Source organism: Mobula hypostoma, chromosome 5 (genome assembly GCF_963921235.1).
Source record: "Mobula hypostoma chromosome 5, sMobHyp1.1, whole genome shotgun sequence".
NCBI classification, from domain to species: domain Eukaryota; kingdom Metazoa; phylum Chordata; class Chondrichthyes; order Myliobatiformes; family Myliobatidae; genus Mobula; species Mobula hypostoma.
In genome coordinates, this window is record NC_086101.1 from 190152449 (window position 1) to 190178630 (window position 26182).

Consider the following 26182-nt stretch of genomic DNA (forward strand, 5'->3'; position numbering starts at 1 on the left):
CAACATCTTGCATTACCACAGCTTCATTGTACTAACAAAGGAGAGATGGCCAGCTTCATAAGCACAAGAGATTCTGCAGATCCTGGAAGTCCAGAGTTACACACACAAAATGCTAGCGGAACTCAGCAGTAGGCTGCATCTATGGAAAGGAATATGCAGTCAATGTTTTGAGCTGACGTCCTTCATCAGGACTGGAAAGGAAGGGGGAAGACACCAGAATAAGAAGGTGGAGGGGGGCAGGAATACAACCAGCAGGTGATAGGTGACCCCAGGTGAGTGGGAAGGAGGTCAGATTCATCAGCACAGTCAGCCAGTACGTCTGCTAGCTCACGGATCTGATGCACGATGCTGTTGAAAGTTAAGTATCGTTGGAAATGGTCTGCCCCAGTTAGGTCAGACAGGGTGAGAAAGCCAAGTTTCCTCCATTTAAAGACATTAGTGAACAAATCGCATTTTCACATTAATCTGGCAGCTTTATGCAGATTTTTTAAACCTTTAGATTCCCTCTTATTGTGACACTGAATTTCAATTTCCCGATTGCAGTGTTTGGATTTGAAATTATTATCTCTCGGATTACCTCATGTTTAAATCTCTGCAGGGAGATCTATTTCTATATCATCCTCAGTTTGCACCTTCAGTTGCCTGGGTCTTGTGCTCTCTTCCCTTGAGTTTAAAAAAAAGGTGACAAAAAAAGATCAATTTGGTGGCTTGAATGGTGCCTGGTACCACACAGTTTCCTTACACATCAACTCACATAGGACATGCAAACCAATGGCACACGGGTGCTGAAATGTTGTGGGTCGGTTTCTTCAATGGGATGCCTTCTGTAAGGAATATGAAATACTTTTCCTTCTTGAAAACCTCTCTTCTGACACATTCATTCTCTCCACTGCTCCGTAAGGCAAGACCCTTAACAGGGTTGATGAGCAGAGGGATCTTGGGGTCAAGTTCATATCTCCCTGAAAGTGGCTACAGCATTGATAGGGAGGTTGAGAAGGCATATGGCATGCTTGTCTCTATTAGTCAAAACATTGAGTTCAAAAGTTGTGCTGCAGCTTTATAAAATGCTAGTTAGTCTGCATCTGGAGTATTGCATATAGTTCCATTATAGGAAGGATGTCAAGGCTTTAGAGAGGGTGCAGATAAGGTTTACCAGGATGCTGCCTGGATTAGAGGGCATGTACCGTAATAAGAAGTTGGATGAACTTGGTTTGTTTTCTCTGGTGTACCAGAGGCTGAAGGGAGATTTGATAGGAGTTTATAAGATAATGAGAGGCATAGATAGAGTACACAGACAATATCTTTTTTCCCCAGAGTTGAAATGTCTAATACCAGACGGCAGACTTTTAAGGTGAGAGAGGGGTAATTTCAATGGAGATGTGAGGGGCAAGTTTTTTATACAGAGAGTAGTGGGTGTCTGAAACCTGAGTTTCAGGTTTCTGGGAATACATATCTCAGAAGACCTTACATGGTCCACTAACACCACCACAATAGTTAAGAAAGCACAGCAACGCTTGTTTTTCCTCAAGACGCTGAAGAAAGCTGGTCTACCTGAACAGATGCTGGCGACCTTCTACCGCTGCACCATAGAGAGCATCTTAACATACTGCATCTCTGTGTGGTATCTCAGTTGTACAGCAGCGGATAGGAAAGCACTTCAGTGGGTCGTCTCTAGTGCACAGAAGATCATCGGGACACAGCTCCCAGCCCTGGAGGACACCTACAGCTCTCGCTGCCTAAGGAAAGCTACAAGCATCTGTAAGGACAATACACACCCATGCAATCATCTGTTTGAACTTCTTCCATCAGGCAGACGTTATAAAATTTTCTATGCCCGCACTTCCAGACTGAAAAATAGCTTTTTCCCCAGAGCTATAATTGCTCTGAACCGATCGATCAGGCATCATCCATAAATTTGTTATATTGCTACTTTAATACTGGTTTTATGTCTGTCATGCATCTGAGTTGTGCTTTTGTACTGCTGGACGTTGCTTGTACTGGCTAGTTACTTAATTTTATTTATTGTTTATTTATTTTATTTGTTTTATAGCATTGAGTGTGAGAGTCGCAAACTCATTTTCGCTGTATTAGTGCATGACAAATTGTACTATGCAATGACAATAAAGATATTTCAAATGCAGTGCCTGGGGTGGTGATAGAGGTATATACAATAAGGACCTTTAAGAAACATTTAGATCGGCATATGAATGTGAGGAAAATGGAGGGATATGGACATTGTGTTGGCAGAAGAGATTAGTTTATTTGGCCATTTGCTTACTAATTTAATTGACTTCCCTCAATATTGTGGGCCAAAGGGCCTATTCCTTTGCTGTATGTTCTGTTCGCTCTCATTGCTTCCATGTTCATGAGGAGGAGGATGAGAAGAGACTTGATAGAGGGGTACAAGTTGATAGAGTGGACAGCCAGAGACGTTCTCCCAGGGTGGAAATAGCTAATACAAGGGGTTGTAATTTTAATGTGATTGGAGGAAAGTATGGGGGGGGGGTGGAATGTCAGTGGTAACTTCTTACACAAAGAGTGGTGGGTGCATGGAATGCCCTGGGAAGGGGGGTGGTGGAGGCAGATACAACAGGGACATTTAAGAAACTCTTAGATAGGCACATGGATGATAGAAGAATAGAGGGCTATGTGAGAGGGAAGAGTTAGATTAAAACTTCGTGAGCTGAAGGGCCCATACTGTGCTGTGTTCACTTATCACCCACCCCTACTGCCCATGAGACTATGATGCTGAGTCAACTTCTCAAACCGCTACACTGCTTCTAGTTTGGTGGGTGATGGGATGGAAAAGGGGCTAGTTTTGCTGTTGCTGTTGTTATGGTGAACATTGTGGGATGCTAAATTCGCACCAGAATGAGTGGCTGCCTCCACCACATCACAAGGTTAATGGAAATGACACGTATCACTGTAAGTTTTGAAGTACAGGACATGTGATAAGTAAATCTAAACGTTAGTGTGAATCTAATGAAGGTTAGGATCCTAAACAAGTGAACATCTGCAGATGCTGGAAATCTGAGCAACACGCACAAAATGCTGGAGGAACTCAGCAGGCTGGGCAGCATCCATGGAAAAGAGTAAACAGGCGATATCTCAGGCTGAGACCCTTCATCGGGACTGGAGAAAAAAGATGAGAAGTCAGAGTAAGAAGGTTGGGGGAGGGGAGGAAGAAATACAAGGTAATAGGTGAAACTGGGAGGGGGAGTGGTGAAGTAAAGAGCTGGGAAGTCGATTGGTGAAAGAGATAAAGGGCTGGAGAAGGGGGAATCTAATAGGAGAGGACAGAAGACCATGGAAGAAAGAAAGGGGGAGGAGTGCCAGAGGGAGGTGATGGGCAGGTAAAGAGATAAGGTGAGAGAGGGAAATGGGATTGGCGAATGGTGAAGGAGTGGGGGGCAATTGCCGGAAGTTTGAGAAATTGATGTTCCCGCCATCAGATTGGAGGCTACCCAGATTGAATATGAGGTGTTTCTCTTCCAACCTGAGTGTGGCCTCATTGTGGCAGTAGAGGAGGCCGTGGACTGACATGTCAGAATGGGAAAGGCTAGGATCCTGTTGGACTAGATTACAAAATAGTTACTTTCCTTGTAGTTTAATTTTCTTACACCTGCGTATTGCTTGCATTATCTCGTGTGACCGCTCACCGCACTCTTTATGAGAAAATCAAATCACGTAGTACTACACTCGGTGTTAGTGGGCCTTCAGAAGCTCTAGATATTGTAAGGAGGCAATGAATAGAAAACACATGCTTCTAGAAGTAAGTTTGTTTATAAAAAAAAGCAATATATACAAAATACTACATGAGCAAGTTCATATAATATTCCAACATTCTGTCTTAGATTCCAAATCTCAGATATCAAATGAAAACCAATTTCCTTTTTTGTTAGGATTAGTGAGATTCATTAGAATAATCTTTATTACTGCTATATCTCTAACTTATTAGATCTAGTGTTACTCCCTATTTAAAGGTTTACAGACTAAGTATGTCTTTTTATTTATTCCTAGTTAGTTAGGAAACTCATTGAATTCCTATTTTTAAGTAATATGGTTAACTTCCATTTGAGTTTCAGTTTCAGTTTCAGTTTCAGTTCAGTATGTCTACAAATTCAAATTCAACACCAGAATAAAAATATATATACAGCTTAAATCCTTTCATGACAATTCTCCAACATCACAACTTTTAAACAAAGTAAATCTCATTCATTAACTTATCACAGAATTTGCAAAAGTAATCAGTTCTTCCTGAAAATTAAAATCAGATCCTTCGAATGAAAAATAAACTTATACTTCCGACCGTATTAAATCCTCAATGTCTAGAAACATTTTGTTCCCACTCTGGTTCTTCAATCTAGAGTAGCTTGCCATCTTGCTTCTTAGTTCATTGGATGAAGTTGTGGGTCAGCCACAGAAAGTCGACTTACAAAATTTATACAAAAAAAACGTGATTGACAGGGTTGCAATCTGTTAGTTCTTAAATGCATTCTACTTTCTATTTCAAAATAACTCAATATCACATTATTATTTCCAAACATTTTTCCGTTACAACACTACTGAACGTGTTTCACACACAAATTAGACACTCCGAATGGTAGAAGTGTTTTAACTCACCAAATCCCTTGCTATGATTTAATGGAAGTAATTCCCAGTTACACGGTAAAGACCGTAGACACTACTTGCTACTGATATTGTCTCGCTATAGCTGGTGCTCGTTATAGCTGTAGCTTCAATAATCTTTTATTGCTATCACCTCTCCTCCCGGGTTTCACCCTGAGGATTTCCAATAAGTAGGGTAGAGATACTAACTACTAACTCCACTTTTAACAGTTTATATCTTTAGTTAGTTTTTATAGTTTTCCGTGTTTCTGTTGCCTGTCCACGCCTGTGTCAGCTCATTCTTGCATAGCTATTTTTTTCAAGTTCTTTTTTTTAATTTAGTTAGCCTGGTTTTCATCCCTCCACAGGTGGAGCTTTCTAACATCACATCTTTTGGGCTTAATTAACCTGGGTTACACACGCGCTTGTATTTATGTATAAGTGCCAATGTACATGTAATTGTCTGTGTGTATTTTAGTGGTTACTGTTGTGGGTATTCCATTACTAGAATAGGAGCTATTTCATTGGTTAACTGTTATCTATGGAAATTCAATGGAATTAGCACATTGGTATAAGAAGACCAGACCACATTGGATCAATCTTTCCTTTCTGCCTTCACCTTCCCTTCCCTAGGCTCTGCTCTCGCCATTCCTCCTTCCTAATTTCATTGTTCTTAAAGTGCTTTATAAAAATGGCCATAAGCAACAGGTTTTATGCCTAATTCTTGACTTCCGAAGAACCTGGGATCAAAACCATCAAAATCCAACAATCCCTTATACCATTTTTATAGCAGTGTCTTACTGTTAAAGCAGGCCGTGCTCTATTCTCACTGCTGTCATCGGGAAGAAGGTACAGGATCCTCTGGACCCACACCACCAGGTTCAGGAACAGTTATTCTCCCTCAACCATCAGGCTCTTGAACCAGAGGGGATAACTTCGCTTGCCCTATTACAGTACTGAACTATTCCTGTGAAAAGGACTGACTTTCAAGGACTCTTCATTTCATATTCTTGACATTTATTGATTATTTATTATCATTGTTATTATTTTTTTGCCTTTCTATTTGTATTTGCATAGTTTGTAGGTTTTTTTGCACATTGGTAGCTATCCCCTGTTAGGTGTGCTCTTTCAATGATTCAAAGTTCAAAGTACATATATATTATGCAACCTTGAGATTCATCTCCTAAAAAACAGCCACAAAACAAAGAAACCCAAAAGAAATCATAAAAAAGACCGTAGAACACCCAATGTGCAGAGAGAAAAAAAAGTAACAAATCTTGCAAACAATAACTGCAGGCAAATAGCGTTCTGTAATGAAGTCCTCAAAGAGAATCTGAGACCCATAGTTCAGCGTGGAACTGAGTAAATATCACAGAGCAGTGTGCTGAACTGGCCTGTCCCTTGCCTTGGGCCCCGACACACTGACCTTTTCAATCTGGCCTGGCACCTAAATTGATGTCCAAATATCAGGTTCAGTGAGCTCTGGGGCCTGGACCCCGCCACCTCGATTTCGCCTGTATCCGACCTTTCTGATTCGGCAGGGTGCTTAACTTGATCGATCCTCGGGTCTTCCTTGCTGTTGGCTTTCTTGTATCTGCTGTGATTGCCTGCCAGTAAAGGAAATCTCAGTGTTGTATACTGCGATGTGTATGTACTTTGATACTAAATTTACCTCGAATTTTGAACTTTGAACAAAATGTAAGCCTGTTTTCTGAAGTGTCTGTGGAGAGTGCCAGTGTTGGACATTAATGCTTTCCCTGTGAGCCTGTATGGATGAACTTAGCCATTTGAATGTTCTGCTCTTTTCTGAATGTCACTATGCCATGCATCCACTCTGAATAAACACCAGATGATAGGTAGGCATTGACCTTTTGTAGGAGTATAATTAGCTGCACGGTTCTCTCCATCCTTGAAAAATTGCTTCAGTAGTGACCTGCCCCTGCAGAGACTATTCATTTAATCAAGGAAACTCCCACCCAGTGACTTTTATTCCTGCTGACCCCCTTGTTCATCTAATGCATTGGGTTGGGTAGCTACCATAGTGGGTGTCCAGTCTCTCTCCTTCAGTTTTTATTGCTTAACCTGTGATGTACAGCTCTCCATCTTGCTGAAAGAGATGTCTAACATCCTCAGTTTCAGATTCAGATTCAGATTCATTTATCATGTTTATATCAAAGCATACAGTGAAATGTGTCATCTGCTTTAAGGATGTGCTGGGGGCAACCTGTAAGTGTTGCTACACATTCTGGCACATCGCGAGTCCTCAATGCTCGGAGGTAGAACAATACAGAACACAGCAAGCAACAAAACAACAACAGCAAAACAAGCCCCTTTTCTCCTCCCTACCCTCCCTTGCAGACACACACACTCACACACACACACACACACACACTCCTCCAAAATTCTTTTGAAGCTTCTAGTCAATTCATCCATTCAGGAAGGAGCATAGAGGTAGGCGTATCGATTTACAGCACCACTGACGGGGTTCGGTTCCGTCACTCTCTGTAAGAAATTTGCATGTTTTCCCGGTGACCACAAAGGGTTTCCTCCGGGTGTTCCGGTTTTCTTCCTCATTCTAAAGATGTACAGGTTAGGGTTAGCAAGTTGTTGGCGCAGGAAGCATGGCAACACTTATGGGCTGACCCCCAGCACAATCCTCAGATTGTGCTGGCCATTGGTGCAGATATATGTTTCGATGCTTCAGTGTAACTGTGACATGTAAATGAAATCTGGACTCATAAGGTTCAGTGACCCGCCGCTGCCTGTAAGGAACTTGGACATTCTCCCTGTGACCACGTAAGTTTCCTCCGGGTACTCCTGTTTCCTCCCACGTTCCAAAGGTGTACCAGTTGGTAGGTGAATTGGTCATTGTAAGTTGTCAAAAACAAGAGAAGATTGGCAGGTGCTGGAAATCCAAGCAGCACACACAAAATGCTGGAGGAACTCAGCAGGCCAGGCAGCATCCCTGTGATTAGGCTAGGATTAAATCGGGGGATTGCTGGGTGGTGCAGCTCGAAGGGCCAGAAGAGCCTACGCTGTGCTGTCTGTCAATAAATAAAATAAATCAGTCCTCCCGGCTGACAAGAATGTTGCAAGGGAGAGCCTCCCTTTCCAGTCTTGACGAACATTGACTGTTTATTCCCCTCCACAGATGCTGCTGAGTTCCTTGTGTGTGTTGTAAAGTCAGGATGATAGTCTGTGATGAACCTCTGGATCATTAGATCAGACAGACACAAAATGCCGAAGAAATTTAGTGGGTCAGGCAGGATCGATCGAAAGGAATAAAGGGTCGACATTTTGGGCCAAGGCCCATTATTAGGGCCGAGCCTGAAGATACAAACTCAACATTTTAGGAAAAGTTTCTTTGCCTCCACCACCAGATTTCTGAATGGTCCATGAGCCCAGGAACAGTACTTCAGCTTTTGCTTTCTTTTTGCACTATTTATTTCATATATATAATTGTAACTTAAAATATTTTTATGTATTACACTGCACTGCTGCTTCAAAACAACAAATTTCATGACATCCAGTATGCCAGTGATAATAAACCTGATTCTGATTCCATTATTTCCACTGTAATATTTCTTTTTGCACGACTTTGAGACAGCACTAATATACACATCCATTCTGCTGCTTTGCACGTGTTATTACAGTTATTATTGCCACGTTTACTCTGCAAGCTTCAAGTAAGTGAGGAATTTCATTGCACTCTGATGTAAGTCATATTAAACTAATCTAATCTGAAAAAAAAGATTCTGCAGATGCTGGAAATCTTAAGGAACACACACACACACACACACACACACATAAAGTGCTGGAGGAACGCAGCAGATCAGGCGGCATCTATGAAGAGGAAGAAACAGTCGATGTCTGAACCTGGGTTGTTGAAGTTGTAGAAAGTCCGCTTGCTGCCACTGTTCTGCAAAGAAATTTCATTATCACAATAGACTACTCTGATCTGATCTAAACTCTGGAGATCCTGCAGATACTGGAATTCCAGAGTAACACACACACAAAATGCTGAGGGAACTCAGCAGATCATCTATGGTGCGGAATGAAGAACAACATCTGAACCTGGGTAGTGGGATTTGTAGCAACTCTACTCACTGTGCTGCTGTCCTATGATTTCAATGAACAATCCTGGGTCCCCTGAGTAGTGAGAATTCTTCCACTGGCAAACAATAGTCCCGTTGTAACAGGCTGGAAAGAATCAGGTTTAATATCACTGGCAGACAGTATGTCATGAAATCCATTGTTTTGTGACAGCAGTACATCATAAAAAATCTATAAATTACAATAAGAAAAATATTAGATTTAATAAGGAGTGCAAAAAGAGAGCAAAAAAAGAGAAAGAAGATAGGTATTGTACATAGGTTCATTGTCCATTCAGAAATCCATGGGGACAAAACCATTCCTGAATTTTTGAGTATGTGTCTTCAGTCTCCTGTACCTCCTCCTTGATGGTAGCAATGAGAAGAGGGCATGTCCTGGGTGATGGGAGTCCTTAAAGATGGATACTGCCTTTGTGACGCATTGCCTTTTGAAGATGTTCTTGATGCTGAGTGCTGGGGAGGTTAGTGCCCATGATGGAGCTGACTGAGTTTGCAACTTTCTGTACCTCATAGACTCATCAACGGTATGTTGGAGCACATGTGGCAGACTCTTTGCATCCTTTGCAGTGAATACGGAGGAACAGTGTTTAATTCCACTTAGAGAACTTCACCTTCTTCCTGACTGATACCCTTTCCAGTTCATATGTCCTGTGCTTGAGATTCTCACTTCAGTCTGCATTTGAAATTCATTCAGTCCTGGGAGCACCACCAGAAACTGCTAACACATCTCAGCAAAAGACTCATGGGTCTCTATTATATTGGAACCAGTGTTGCTTTGTATAAATGACAAACAAAAAGAAACAAATTAAAAAGTTGGCAATGTTTTGTATCCAGGAGTACTTTGGCAAGAAAAACATTAACCTTAGCGGCAGCAGCACAATTGGGCCTATGTTTCATTGTGATTGCTATTCAAAACACATTCCAAATTAAATAGCTTGTTCAGCAGCTCACAAGGATCATAGATCTGAATGTTCTCAAACAGCTGCTGAGATACCTGCCCGCCTGAGAAAGGAGTGAAATTAAACAGTAGCTGAAGAGAACCATTGTTGATCAGGCAATAAAGGCCAGTGGGTTGTCCTGAGGAGCTGTGGTAACATTAGATCTGTCTGCAAGTGCCTTTCAGCTAGTATAAAAGAAAAAGGGTTTTGTCTGTTTGTAAGGTCTGCCTAGACAATCTGCCTTTGACGTAACTAGATCATTCCATTACCAAAAGACTCAACTCCTGAGAAGTCCAAATATTTCGTCTTTTTTAAAACAAAAAGTTTATTCAAAAAAAATTCAATTAGTTGTGAGTCCCTCCTTAACAATGAAAAGAAAATGTCTTTTGGCGTTTGCCAAGCTTTCTGTAATAAAACTTTTTCCCACAGCGGCTATCTAGAATTAATGTCAATCACTGATGGTCAGAGTTTAAAGAAAGTTGTTTTTTGTAGGGCGACTTCCAACATGGACCAGGAGTGCCAGTATCCTGTTTCTAAACAAACCCCCACTGATTTTTGGCTGTCTCATCAAGAGAGGCTAGGCAGTTTCGGTCAGTGTTCATTGGAGTTCAGAAGACTGAAGGGATAGGCCAGTGTTCATTGGAGTTCAGAAGACTTTATTCAAATTTATTCAGATGACCTAATTTCAAACATAATTTTTATTTTATTGAGATACAGCATGTGCTTCAACCCGCGCCACCTAGCAACCCCCCAATTTAATCCTAGCCTAATCATGGGACAATTTACAATGACCGATTAACCAACCAACAGTCCTAATCAAGGATCAATTTTACTCACCATATAGATTTGCATGTATTAGGAATTTCCTGTGGTGTGTTGGTGAAGGTAAGTTACACCACAAAAAACAACATTCAACAATTATAGTTAATTATATAAAAGTAAAGAAGGTTAAAGGACGGATATGGAATAAAACATGCATAGATAGTTGAACACCAAGTGGAGAAAGGAAGAGACACCACAATCATCCCTAGGAAGCTTGCTACTTTTTCTGGCAGGGAGTCCCTAATTCCTGTCACCCTCTTGTAGAGCATAGAACAGTACAGCAAAGTGTAGGCCCTTCAGCTCACAATGTTGTGCTAACCTTTTAACCTTCTCCAAGATCAATCTAACCATTCCCTTCTACATAGCCTTCCATATTTCTTTGATCCACCTGCCTACCTAAGAGTCTTTTATATGCCCCCAATGAAACTGCCTCTAGCACCGCCCCTGGCAGGGCATTCCAAGCACTCAGCACTCTCTGTGTAAAAGAAAACTACCTCTATTCTTCCTTCCAAACACCTTCAAATTATGCCGTCTTGAATCAGAGATATCTGCCCTGGAGAGAATACTCTGTCCACTCTGTCTTTGCCTCTTATCATCTTGTACACCTCTCTTAAGTCACCTGTCATCCTCCTTCTCTCCAACGAAACTATCCTTAAAACAGCAGTTCCCAACCTGGCATCTGTGGACCCTTTGGCTAATTGTAAGGCTCCATGGCCCCTGCCTTAAACCTATCAGAGAGTTGTTCAGATTTACAGCATTGAGGAAAAATACTTGGTGCATCATGTCCATGACAGAGGAGCTGATTATTACATATACAGTCTGTGGATAATTATTTATTCTGAAGACCTGTGGTGAGATGGCGATGACAGTGTCTTTGTCTGATTCTGTTAGGTCACGTTGTTTCGATCATGGGCCGTAAGAGGTCATTCCCTCTCATCAGTTCGCAGGATTACTGTGCCAGGAATCAAGCAGAGAGGCAGGCTGTTAACTTTGTAGTCCAAGGTAAGAAAACAAGCTGGGCCGCGTTCGTCTGTGGATGCACTAGTGTGTGATGATCGGATTGCTGCGGGCTTGTTCTTGCCGACAACATCCCAAGCATCATCAGTCTGTGAGATGTGGCGCTCAGGGACTTGGGCTAGATTATTTTTTTTGTGACTGATGTTTACTGCTGTTGTAATTATGTGTGCTATATGTGCCCGATAAAGAGGCCACTGAGCCTTTTTGCCTCTTCGGAATCGATGTGTTGTGTATTCAGAAGTGCTGTTCTGCACACCGTTGCTTTAACGCGTGGTTATCTGAGTTACTGCTAGAATGAACCAGTCTGACCATTCTCCTCAGACCTCTCTCATTAGCAAGGCGTTTTCACCCACGGAACTGCCACTCACTAAATGCATTTTTTTTGTTTTTTGTACCATTCTCTGTTAACTCTAGAGACCGTTGTGCGTGAAAATCCCAGGAGATAAGTGGTTTCTGAGATACTCAAACCAACCCATCTGAAACGAACAATTATTCCACAATCAAAGCCAAAGGTTCAATGGTTCCATTTAGTAACAGAGAATATATACAGTATACAATCTGAAATTCTTGCTCCTTGCAGACATCTGCAAAAAATGGAAGAGTACCCCAAGGCTCCCTTCTCCCCCCTTCCATGCACAAGCAGAAGCAAAGCACTTAGATAAAGTCAAAGTCACTTAGATAACCTTTCTTCCCCAGTCTGATGTTTGGTCTGAACAACAACTGAACCTCTTGACCATGTCTGCATGCTTTTATGCATTGAGTTGTTGCCACCTGATTGGCTGATTAGATATTTGCATTAACGAGCAGATGTACTGGCGTTTCAGAATTAGAATCAGGGTTTAATATCACCAGCAAGTGTCATGAAATTTGTTGTTTTTGTAGCAGCAGTACGTTGCAATACATAATAGTCACAAAAAAGTGTGAATTACAGCAAGTATTCAGTCCTGTCCCAAGTCAAGACTTCCCTTTTACGAGGTTTGCCCAGTGTCGTGGAAGGAGAGGAACTGAGGCCTTACGCCAAATGCAAGACAGAACTCAGTCTGCAGGATGGCTGCATTTTCTGTGGGGATGAGGGTCATTGTGCCTCCCCCTGGCCATTCACAGATTGTGGAGGAAATTCATGAGACTCATCCAGAGGTCTCTCGAATGAAAAGCCTTGCAAGATCCTATGTCTGGTGGCCAAGAATGGATCAAGATCTGGAGAACAAGGTAAAATCATGCATGTAATGTCAGACTAATCAGAATATGCCACCACCAGCTCCTTTGCACCCATGGGATTGGCCAGACCACCCCTGGTCTAGGCTACATTTGGACTTTGCTGGCCGCTTTATGGGGCAGATGTTTCTTGTAATGGTAGATGTGCATTCTAAATGGATCGAAGCTCACATCATGAGCAGCACCACAGCCCCCTCAACCATAGACAAACTCAGGCAAGTGTTTGCAGTCCACGGGTTGCCTGACACTCTGGTCACTGATAATGGCCCGACGTTCACCGGTGAGCTGTTCAGTGAGTTCATGCAGCAGAATGGCATTCATCACATTCGGACGGCCCCTTCTCACCCAGCCTCAAATGGTTTGGCTGAGTGGGCTGTTCAGACAGTGAAGGAAGGCCTGAAACGGATGACAGGGGACTCTCTTAGCATTCGGCTTTCACGTTTCCTGTTTAAATACCACCTCACGCCACAGACTACGATTGCCCACACTCCAGCAGAGATGCTGGTGGGGCGTAGGCCCAAGTCAAGATTGGACCTGCTGCGTCCGGACATGAAGGCGAAAGTGGAGAGAAAGCAGGAAAAGCAGAAGGAGGGACATGATCAACATGTGCGAGAGAGACAGTTAAAATGGCTACCCGGGGTTATTCTTAAGCAGAGTGGTCCCATCTCCTATGTTGTTAAGCTGACTGACGGGCGTGTTTTCCGCAGACATCAGGACCATGTGCGCCTGTGTCATGATACCAGCTCAGAGGCAGATAGTTCCATGGAGTTTCCATTTGTGAGACCAACTACTGTGGGAGCATGTCCACCAGTGCCTTTGCCAGAGAGAGAGACACTGGCAGAGGAGTTGGGGTCCCCTGAAGACGATGGATATTCTCACGCAGACACACAGACCCCTCTCATGTCCCCAACACCAGATCCACCCAAAACACCATCACCAGCGGTGCCTGCTGGGTCACTGGGGGTAGTGCGCAGATCGCAGTGCCCTCGCAAACCTCCTGACAGACTGAATCTTTGACTGGACAGATGTTAGATTGAATGTTAAATCTGTCATGTTTTTCAGGTGTTTTTGTGTTGGTAAACTAATATAAGTTTTAGGGGTATGCAAGCCAATGACATCACTGTGTTTATTTCTCAGTTGTTTACATTTGGGGAGATTGGATTTTAAACGGGGAGAAGTGTTGTAGTGTGAGCATTATTAAAAGTAAGGTAATACTAATCAGGAAGGGGGTTTTAAAGAGTGGCTGGTTCCGGGGTTGGCGGGGTTTTACTTCTGTTCTTTTTAATTCCGGTGTGTATTGTGTATAGTTTCTCTGCCATGCCATACGAGTTAGTGAAAGCCTCTGTGTATATATATATATATATATATCGGTTTTGCTGTTCTGCATAAAGTCGTTCTTTTGGGCATGAAATTGTCGAGTGGTCCTTTCCAAAGTAGAAGTTACCACAGTAGAGATGAGGTTGACCTTGGAAAAGTCGCAGCAAAACTGGACTGTTTCACGCCATTTTCAGATGATAAATCATCGTGCAACGTCATCACAGGGGTTTATGCAAATGAGTATGTCAATGTACATGACCTGTTCGCAATAGGAAATGACATAGTTAGGAAGATGGACGGACACTCTGTTTTCTCGTATTCGCACAAAAGGAGTTCGAAGGTCAGGACACTAGCATCCAGTAAGACAGTCAAAGTTGCTGAAGACCGTACCATAGATCCAGCGTTGTTATTCCAGAGGTTCCTAGTTGTGTCACAGACAGGTGATCTCTGGCTAGACAAATTGATGAGCTACGAACTCTGTCCATATCCGATGTCTTTGTTTGAAGCAAAGAACATCTTGCGCCAGCCGGATAAGCCACAACTGGCAGAAGCGATAAAGAACTATGTCACCTCCAAATCGGACAATGCTGTCACACAGATGTTCCCAGTGACAGATCACTATGTTCTAGATGGGGGATCACTTCTGCACCGCTTAAAATGGATGGAGAGGTACACCTACAGTTCAACTGCAGATGACTACGCCTCATTCACTTTCAAACACTATGCCAGAGCCACTGTAGTGTTTGGTAGTTATGGGGTTGGGCCAAGCATAAAGGGCTGTACTCATCAGCATGGAAGTAGAAATTTGAATGTGAACAAGGTGAACATTACGGGGACGACAAAACTTGTTGGAAAAAAGGAGGATTTCTTGTCGAATGAGGCAAACAAGCAGGTAATTATCCAGCTCATCATGGAACGTTTGCAACAGAGAGGCTGCGAAGTGATTCAAGCTGAAGGAGATGCCGACACTGAGATCGCAAAAGCAGCCATCACAGTGTCTGCTTTCAAATCTACCACCCACTTTGCAGAAGACACAGATCTCCTCGTACTCTTTCTCTACCATGTAGTGGTAACAAACTGCACTGAATCCATTTCCGCTCGGACAAGGCGAAATCAAATGCCTGTAATATCAAGGTCCTTAAGCAGATACTCGGAGAAGCAGCCTGTAATGATCTATTGTTTCTCCATGCCTTTACTGGATGTGACTCAACATCCAGAGTATTTGGGATTGGAAAGAAGTCGGGGTTCCAAAGAATTATCAAGGAAGAAATGGGAACCAGAGACTTTGAAAGCGTTCTGTTCACCAAAGCAAAGTCAGGATGTTGTTGAAACCAATGGCTGTCGGGCAATGGTGGTGTTGTTCAATGGAAATCAGAACGACTCCCTGGCATCTATCACATACAATATGCTCTGTAAGAAAGTTACAAGAGCTAAAACTTTCGTTACGCCTGAGAGACTGCCACCAACCACCTCGGCCTGTAAATTTCACTCCCTGCGGACTTACTACCAGGTTATGGAGTGGATGGGCTGTAGTGATGAAATGCAGTCGTCTGCGTGGGGATGGAAGGTAGAAGGGGAAAAACTCGTTCCGGTGATGACAGACAAAAGGCTTGCTCCAGAGGTACTTATTCAGATGATTCACTGCAACTGTTCAGGAGGGTGCAATATGCTAAAGTGTACCTGCAGAAAGCATGGGCTGGAATGCACCAGCGCATGTGGGCACTGCCAAAATGGCAACTGTGACAATATGACAAACGAGCCAGTGATAGAAGAGGATGATGAACAAGACTGCATCTGAGAAGCCATAAGGTAGCATATTATGTATCATGACATCAGTACTTAATACCAGAGTTGTCCCTTAATTACATCATTGGTGACATCATGACATCAGTGCAAATGCAACTTTCGTTCCAGGAACTACTGTTATTTGAAAAACATTGGTGAAAAGACCATTCATTAAAACATCAGGTTTAAAAAACTTGCAATTTGATGGTTATCAGTCAGATTTTTGAAGTTTTTGGAGACTTTTCCGTGTGTCAAAATTATCCAACTTTTGATATGTTGTTCTCCACATCGAATAGTACAATAAGCGATCATAAAATGTTTTTTTGCAATTTTTTTGGGGTTAGGTGGTATATTGACACGCCTAAAGAGTCCACCTCATCATACAAAAGGTCCGTCCAACTGTTTGATATCAGTGGGATAGAAACTGTCTTTGAGCTTGGTGATATGTGCTTTCAGGCTTTTGTACCTTCTGCCCAATGGGAGAGAGGGGGAAGAGACAGTCTCTGGGATGGGTGAGGTCTTTGATTACGCTGGCTGCTTTACTGAGACAACAATACGTATAGGCAGAGTCCAAGGAGAAACTGATCTGATTTGTCTTGACAGGACAAGCAGGGTTAAGTTAAAAGTGGTAATTATCTCAATATTTTGAATATTCTGTGGAGAAATCTCTGTGATATTTCTATCATTTTATTCCGACAATAAAATATTACAGATATTAGGATAGCAAAGTTCGAAGTTCAAAGTAAATATATTATCAAAGTACATGTACGTCACCATATACAACTCTGAGATTCATTTTCTTGCAGGCATACTTAACAGCTTTAGAATAATATCTATAACAGAATCAATGAAAGGCCGTCCAACGTTAGCCAGAGTGCAGAAGACAACAAACTGTGCAGATGCAAATACGAATAAATAGCAATAAATAACGAGAACATGAGATGAAGAGTCCTTGAAAGTGAGTTAATTGGTTGTGGGAACATTTCAATGATGGGTCAACTGAAATTGAGTGTAGTTAGCCTGATAGTTGAGGGGTAGCAACTGTCCCTGAACCTGGTGGTGCGAGTCCTGAGGCTCTTATTCCTTCTACCTGACGGCAGCAGCAAGAAGAGAGCATGACCCGAGTGGTGAGGATCTCTGATGATGGATGCTGCTTTCCTACGACAACTTTTTATGTAGATGTGCTCAATGATTGGGAGGACTTTACCCATGTTGTACTGGGCTAAATCCACTACATTTTGTAGGATTTTCTGTTCAAGGCAACCCTAACCTTCAGCAATCTATTATATTAGAACTCTTCTAGTAGTAAGAATTACTTAACAAGTTCCTTTGTGCATGTTCTGGAGTAATGGTACATAGTAAATACTAACTTTAACAGCAGCCAGTCTTCAGACCTGAACGTGGATTGTAGATTGAATTTAAAATGCAGCTCTGAACAGTGACCTTCCATTGGACTGCAATAGCCTGCATATGCATGAATGCCACCTAGAGTCGGTGGGAATTTGGGTGTCTGGAATGCGGGTGTGAAGAAGGAGGTGTTTGAAAACTATATGTAATTCAAAGGAAATGTAACTACAGAATTGTACCTTTGATCTTTAGCATATAAAAATGTCATGTGATAGTGGGCCAAGCAGGCCTCTTCCAAGAGAGTCTCAATATGATGCCTGTTGCTTGCTTTTGCTGAAAGTAACACTTCTATATCCACTAGCTTCCGTGTCTCTCCAGTGACTCTGTTCACATCACAACAGTGCTTATTTCCGTGGAAGAGGGAACACTTTCACACTAGGTGTGTTAATGCCAGTGTGAAAATAATAATCAGAGGGGCTTCACTCAGACCAACTCAATGTTTCTGCAATGGTAGCAGCAGTAGTGATTTCCAGGTCGGTAGTCCAAAGCAGAGCACCATCGATGCACGATGAAAAATATTGAATCTGGCTCTGCCCATGACCATAAGAAACTGAAGAGAGAGTTGTGGACACAGCTCAGCACAACCCAGGAACCACCCCCTCCCTGCTCCAGACTCTATCTATGCTTTTCCTTGCATTGGTAAAACAGCCAACATAATCAAAGACGCCACCCATCCTGGGCTTTGTCTCTTCATTCCCCACTCCCATCAGACAGAAGATCCAAATGCAGGAAGGCATGTACCACCAGGCTCAAAGACAGCTTCTAACCCTCACTTATAAGACTATTGAACAGTCCCTAGTACAATAAGATAAACTCTTTACCGCACAATTTACTTCGTTGAGATGTTCCAATTTATCACATACCTGCACTGCACTTTCTCTGTAACTGTAACACTTTATTCTGAGTTCTGTTATTGTTTTCCCCTGTACTATCTCAATGCACTGTGTAATTAAATTATCTGTATGGAGATGTACAAAACAAAGTTAAAGGCAAAGTGAAATTATTATCAAAGGACATATACTACCATGAGATTCATTTTCTTGCAGGCATTTACAGGAAAATAAAACTACCTCAAATTTCAAAGTAAATTTATTTTCAAAGTACATATATGTCACCATATACAACACTGATATTAATTTTCTTGAGGGTATTTGCTGTAAGTTCCCACCGCTGCCTGTAAAGAGGTTGTACGTTCTCCCTATGACTGCATGGGTTTCCTCCGGGTGCTCTGGTTTCCTTCCACATTCCAAAGGTGTACCGGTTTGTCGGTTCAATGGTCATTGTAAATTGTCCCGTGATTAGGCCAGGGTTAAATTGGGATTATTGGGTGGCGTGACTCGAAGGGCCGGAAGGGCCTGTTCTGTGCTGTCACAATTAAAAACAAAATTCAGTGATCTGAACATAAGACCATAAGACAAAGGAGCAGAAGTTAGCCATTCGGCCCATCGAGTCTGCTCTGCCATTTTATCATGAGCTGATCCATTCTCCCATTTATTCCCACTCCCCCACCTTCTCACCATAACCTTTGATGCCCTGGCTACTCAGATACCTATCAATCTCTGCCTTAAATACACCCAATGACTTGGCCTCCACTGTTGCCTGTGGCAACAAATTCCATAGATTCACCACCCTCTGGCTAAAAAAATTTCTTCGCATCTCTGTTCTGAATGGGCACTCTTCAATCCTTAAGTCATGCCCTCTCGTACTAGACTCCCCCATCATGGGAAACAACTTTGCCGCATCCACTCTGTCCATGTCTTTCAACATTCAAAATGTTTCTATGAGGACCCCCCTCATTCTTCTAAACTCCAAGGAATACAGTCCAAGAGCGGACAAACGGTCTTCATATGTTAATCCTCTCATTCCCGGAATCATTCTAGTGAATCTTCTCTGTACCCTTTCCAACATCAGCACATCCTTTCTTAAATAAGGAGTCCAAAACTGCCCACAATACTCCAAGTGAGGTCTTACCAGTGCCTTATAGAGCCCTCAACATCACATCCCTGCTCCTATACTCTATTCCTCTAGAAATGAATGCCAACATTGCATTCGCCTTCTTCACCACCGACTCAACCTGGAGGTTAACCTTAATGGTATCCTGTACGAGGACTCCCAAGTCCCTTTGCATCTCAGAACATTGAGTTCTCTCCTCATTTAAATAATAGTCTGCCTGTTTATTTCTTCTGCCATTAACTGTATTTTCTCTCTCCAACTGCAGAGTATTTTGCACATTTTTGGGTCTGTGTAGATTTCTGGTTGCTAGGTTCACTGGTCTTTGTAAATTGTTCCATGATTAGACTACGGTTAACTTGGGGGATTGCTGGGTGGCAGGGCTTGAAGGGCTGGAAGAGCCTACTCTGCCCTGTATCTGAATAAATAAACAAGTACAAAGAAACAAGAAGAAAACTACACACAAACATGTGACATGTGTCACAGGTAAGAAACATGTGATTGTACATGTGACCATAACAAACTGATTAACCAATTTGCAGCGGAGATTGCCTGGTTGTGTAGCCGCCGATTTGTACACTAACACTGGTTTCCATGTGTCATGGCTTATACAGGTTCTGCAGCCGACATATGTAAGATGGCAATGATTAAGATTTTCACCAGAGTTGCCGCATCCTCCTCTCTTACTGCAAGGTAGGGATCCTCACCGTGTCCGTGGACCTGTTTTATTCCTACCGTTGTAACAAAATTCAAAGCACGTGTCAGCAATGATGTAGAGACAGTGTAAGGAAGAGTTACCAGATTGCCTGAAGTCCGCTGTGCAGAGCAGTTGTCCACAAGACAGCTCTAGGCGCGGAGGTCTGCCCTGGGGTCTGTGTGGGTGGCAGTAGTGTACATTGGCAAAAAGGTGAACATGGATGTATTGGGCCAAAGGGTCAATTTCTGTGACTCTGTTACCAAGACGCCTGTTTAGCACACTCCACAGAGAACACAGTTTCCACGGTGAATAGAAAATCATATCCGAGTGGGTGGGTGGGAGGGAGGAAAGGGTGTTGCCGGTGTTGTGTTGTTGGTGTTGCTTGTGTTGAACGTGTGGGCATCCGGGTACATGGATGAGTGGTGATGCTCGCAGGCTTTCCCCAGCACAGCACATCCTTAGGTTGTGTTGCTTGTTAGCACATACATTGTATTTCAACTCTGAAGTTCACACTCAGTGGCCACTTCATTAGGAACACATGTACACCTGCTCGTTAATGCAAATATCTAATCAGCCAATCATGTGGCAGCAACTCTGCATAAAAGCATGCAAACGTGGTCAAGAGGTTCAGCTGTTGTCCTGGCATCACAATGGGGAAGAAATGTGATCTAACTGACTTTGACCATGGAATGATTATTGGTGCCAGACAGGTCGGTTTGAGACCTCAGAAACTGCTGATCTCCTGGGATTTTCACACTCAACAGTCTCTAGAGTTTACAGACAATAGTGATGAAAACAGATAAGAAACATCAATAAGCAGCAGTTCTGTGGGGTGAAAATGCCTTGTTAATGAGAGAGGTCAGAGGAGAATGGCCAGACTGGTTCAAGCGGACAGGAAGGCGACAGTAACTCAAATAACCACACGTTACAATAATGGTGTGCAGAAGAGCGGCTCTGAATGCACAACTCATTGAGCAACAAACACAAAATGCTGGAGGAACTCAGCAGGCCAGGCAGCATCTATGGAAAAAAGTACAGTCAACATTTCGGGCCAAAACCCTTTGGCAAGACTGGAGAAGAAAAGCTGAGGAGTAGATTTAAAAGCTGGAGGGAGGGGAGAGAGAACCGTCATGTGATAGGTGAAACCAGGATGGGGAGGGATGAAGGAAAGAGCAGGGAAGTTGATTGGTGAGATGAGGTGAGAGAGGGAAAAGGGGATGGGTAATGGAGAAGCGGGGAAGATGTTGCGGGGCATTACCAGAAGTTTGAGAAATCGATGTTCACGTCATCAGGTTGGAGGTTACCCAAACGAAATATAACGCATTGTTCCTGCAACCTAAATGTGGCCTCATCACGACAGTGAAGGAAGCCATGGATGGACATATTGGAATTGGAATGGGAAGTGGAATTAAAATGGGTGGCCACTGGGAGATCCTACTTGTTCTGGCAGATGGAGTGTAGATGCTCATTGAAGTGGTCTCCCAATCTACTTTGGGTCTCACCAATGTACAGGAGGCCACATCAGGAGCACCGAGCACAGTATATGACCCCAGCAGACTCACAGGTGAAGTGTCACCTCACCTGGAAGGACTGTTTAGGGCCCCGGATGGTAGTGAGGGAGGAGGTGTAGGGGCAGGTGTAGCATTTGTTCTGTTTGCAAGGATAAGTGCTAGGAGGGAGATCAGTGGGGAGGGACGAATGGATAGGAGAGTCTCATAGGGAGTGATCCCTGCAGAAACAGAAAGTTGCGGGGAGGGAAAGATGTGATTGGTGTTGGGATCCCGTTGGAGGTGGCGGAAGTTTTGGAGAATTATATGCTGGATGCACAGCCTGGTGGGGTGGTAGGTGAGGACAGGAGGAACCCTATCCCTGGTAGAGTGGGGGGAGGATGGGGTAGGAGCAGACGTGTGTGAAATGGAAGAGATGTGGTTGAGGGATTGAGGGCAGAAGTTATAGTAGAGACTTTGGTGATAATTTACCAAAATTTTCTGGACTCTGGGCAGGTCCCAGTGGATTGGAAAACGGTGACTGTCACACCACTGTTCAAAAAAGGATGTAGGTAAAAGGCAGGTAACTGTAGGCCAGTTAGTTTAACATTTGAAATTAGGAAAATGCTTGAAGCTGTCATTAAAGAAGAAATAATGAGGCATCTGGAAAGAAATGGATCCATCAGGCAGATGCAGTTGGATTCAGCTTAGGCAGGTCCTGTTTGACAAACTTACTAGAGTTCTTTGAGGATATAACAAGCGCAGTGGATAGAGGGGAACAGATGGACATTATCTGCTTGGATTTCCAGATAAGGTGCTGCACAAAAGACTTATCCATATGATAAGGATGCATAGAGTTGGGGGTGATGTATTAGCATGGATAGAGGATTGGTTAACTAATAGAAAGCAGGGAGTTAGGATACATGGGTGTTACTCTGGTTGTCAATCAGTGGTGAGCGATGTGCCACAAGGGTCAGTGCTGGGCCCGCAACTGTTCACGATATAAATTAACGATCCGGATGAGGGGATCAAGTGTAGTGTATCTACGTTTGCTGATGATACTAAATTGAGTGGAAACGCAAATTGTGCAGAAGATATGGAGAGTCTGCAGAGAGATATAGATAGGTTAAGTGAGTGGGCAAGGGACTGGCAGATGTTGGTAAATGCAAGGTCATCCACTCTGGAAGGAAAAATGAAAGAGCAGATTATCATTTAAATAGTAAAAAATTGCAGCATGCTGCCATGCAGAGGGACTTGGGGGTGCTTGTGCATGAATCACAAAAGGTTGGTTTGCAGGTGCAGCAGGCTGTCAAGAAGGCAAATGGAATGTTGGCCTTCATTGCAAGAGGTATTGGATTTAAGAGGGAGGTTATGCTGCAAATATACAGGGTACCGGTGAGGCCGCACCTGGAGTACTGTGTGCAGTTCTGGTCTCCTTACACTGGTTACACTGGCTTTGGAAGTGGTGCAGAGGAGGTTCACCAGATTAATTCCAGAGATGAGGGGGTTAGACTATGAGGAGAGATTGAGTTGCCTGGGACTGTACTCGCTGGAGTTCAGAAGAATGAGAGGAGATCTTGTAGAAACATATAAAATTATGAAAGTGATAGATAAGATAGAGGCAGGAAAGTTGTTTCCACTGGTCGGTGAGACTAGAACTGGGGGACATAGCCTAAAGATTCGGGGGAGTAGATTTAGGATGGAGATGAGGAGGCATTACTTTTCGCATAGGGTGGTGAATCTGTGGAATTCTCTGCCCAATGAAGCAGTGGAGGCTACCTCAGTAAATAAATTTAAGACAAGGTTTGATAGATTTTTGCATTGTAGGGGAATTAAGGGTTCTGGGGAATAGGCAGGTAGGTGGAGGTGAATCCATGGCCAGATCAGCCATAGTCTTGTTGAATGGTGGAGCAGGCTCGACGTGCCAGATGGCTACTCCTGCTCCTATTTCTTATGTTTTTATGTTCTTATGAAAGGCAGGGGAGAAGTGGGATGAGGGTAATTTCTGGAAGTTTGAGACATTGATATTTGAAGATCTTTTGAAGATATATTAAAAATAATACTTATGCATTATTTTCCCACTTCACCAATTATTTTAGGGTATTTCCTAACCTGTGCCACAGATGCCATTTTGTGGTATAATTTCATTCCTTACCTCAGTTACTTGCAACTTGGTACGGGTTACTGCAGGACACTGCATTCTCCAGCATGCAGATGGGTGCCCACGAGGCTGTCTATCATTTTAATGCACCTCCCCAGCCCTGCCCTTTGGCCTTTTAACTGTTTTTTTTTAACAAACATTTATTCACCAACAAAACACACTACAATAAATCAAGGTTTCATTAACTATTAATACAAGAGATTCTCCAGAGCAACACACACAAGATGCTGGAGGAACTCAGCAGGGCAGGCAGTATCTATGGAGAGGAATAAACAATCAACGTCTAAGGCTGGGACCGTTCATCAGGACTGGAAAGGAAGGGGGCAGAAGCCAGAATAAGAAGCGGGGGATGGTGAGGAAGGAATGAATATGAGCTGGCAGGTGATAGGTGAGTCCAGGTGAAGGGGAAGATGGGTGGATGCTGAAGTCACAAACTTTACTGTTTTAAATTAAAATACAATTATTAGTATCTACAATGTATTTGAGCCACTGAGGGCCCCACCGTTCTTGGGAATCCCCCATTGCGCCCATAGAGACCATGTGCTCCTTCCCAAAGACACCAGTGCATAGCCCTAACCCTGGAAGAGGGGCAGAGCCCTTGACTGCCCCCTGCCTGGACCTGTGTTCCACCTGTCAGCAATGAGTCAGCATACAGAGAGGAGACAGAGAGACTTGTCAAATGATGTGAGAGAACAACTTGACTCTCATCATGGACAAGACAAAAGAAATGATTGTGGAGGCACAGATCGACCACTCTCCACTGTACATCAATGGCTGTGCTGAGGAGAGAGGGAAGAGCACAAAGTTCCTTGGTGTGCACATAACAGGCGATCTAACCGGGACCCACAACACCTCCTCACGGGTCAATAAGGCGCAGCTGCATCTACATTTTCTGAGAAGACTGAGGTGTGCAAGGCTCCCCACCGCATTTTAACAACTTTCTACAAGAGCACCATCAAGATTGTCCTGTCTGGCTGCATCATTGTGTGGTACGGAAGCTGCAAGGCATCAGACCGGAAGTCCCCACAGAGGACAGTAAAAACTGCCGAGAGGATCACCAGGATCTCCCTACCCCCATTTGTAATACTTACTGGGAGGTTTCTTATGTTCTTATAAATATATTTAAGACAAGGTTTGATAGATATTTGCATTGTAGAGGAATTAAAGGTTATGGGGAAAAGGCAGGTAGGTGGAGATGAGTCCATGGTCAGATCAGCCATGATCTTATTGAATGGCGGAGCAGGCTCAGTGGGCCAGATGGCTACTCCTGCTCCTGTTTCTTATGTTCCTATCTTCATATGTTTTATATCAAGGGCCCAAGGCATTGTTGAGGATCCCTACCACCCATACCACAATCTCTTTGACCCGCTAAGATCAGGAAGGAGGTTGACTGGGTAACAGCTTCTTCCCTCAGTCTGTGAGACTGAACACCAAGCTCTTGTCACTAGGCAGTGAGCTGTTGAATCTTTACCTGTGCTGTGCTTTACTACATGCATTTGAGTTATAGTTTATTGACTTATTAAGGTATAATATTTTGCTTTATGTGTTGTGTGTGATACATGTTGTGTGAGTGCACTGTTGTCCGGAGGAATGTTGTTTCATTTGGTTGTGTAAGTGTGCAGGCAGATGACAATGAACTTGAATGGCCAGTTTGGCTAGGCCTCGGAGCAGACTGACCAGGAGATCCCATGAGTGGCCCTCTCCCCTCCGTAACAAGTGACCGTAGATCAGGAGCATGGATTTGAAGTGTAACCGAAACATGAGAATAACCCCGTCAGAGATTCAAATAGAGGTTGCAGCTTCCCATACTCCATGTACACATTGTGCCCTGGCTCCCTTCCCTCCCCCGGCCACAGAAGGAACGGGTGGCTATGCAGTCAGTGAACCATCAGTGAAATTCAGAGCAGCACACACAAAATACTGGAGGAACTCTGCAGATCTGACAGCATCAAATGAGAAGAACAAACATTTCCTATCTTGATAAAGGGTCTCAGACCAAAACATCGACGGTTCATTTCCCATCATAGATGCTGCCTGACCTGCTGAGTTCCTCCAGCATTTTGTGTGTGTTGATGCTTGGCAGGACCTCCGTGAAGCACCTTCCGCCCCAGGTCCCCAGTGTATAGGGAAAGGACCCCTGCATAAAGAGACCACCCCTCACTGCTGGGTGGTAAAACAGACCGCCACGGCATGTCTAGACGGCAGACGAGGGCAAGGAAGTGAAAAGCATATAGGAGCAGTCTGCACAAGAATAACCTCAGTACGTTCCCCTTAACAAGTTCCAACAAAGCTGAAGGATCATCTCCGGACACCTGACAGTCTTCAGGGCCCGACAATAGTTTCAGCAATTTCACATCTCTGGCTTTGTAGCTCACATTCCTGGCATTCGATTGTGGTTCCACAGAGGGGAGTGGGGATCACTTCAAAGGATATGTGAGGGGCAAGTTTTTTACACAGAGGGTGATGGGTGCATGGAATGTGCTGCTTGGGGTGGTGGGAGAGGCAGAAACATTAGTGAGTTTTAACTTTCGCCACCTCCAACGGGATCCCACCACTAAGCACATCTTTCCCTCCCCCCTCTCTCTGCTTTCCACAGGGATCGCTCCCTACGCAACTCCCTTGTCCATTCGTCCCCCCCCATCCCTCCCCACTGATCTCCCTCCTGG

The 26182-nt window shown here is 43.5% G+C and overlaps 1 protein-coding gene across 1 annotated transcript in view; it reads left to right on the forward strand.

Annotated features, from left to right (window-relative positions):
* The window catches only part of poln (polymerase (DNA directed) nu), a 265214-nt gene that overhangs the window by 215410 nt on the left and 23622 nt on the right, over positions 1-26182 (forward strand). The window contains exons 18-19 of the mRNA XM_063049749.1: positions 11372-11482; positions 19786-19864. Coding sequence (XP_062905819.1) covers positions 11372-11482; positions 19786-19864 — 190 coding nt within the window. The remainder of the gene's footprint in view (positions 1-11371; positions 11483-19785; positions 19865-26182) is intronic.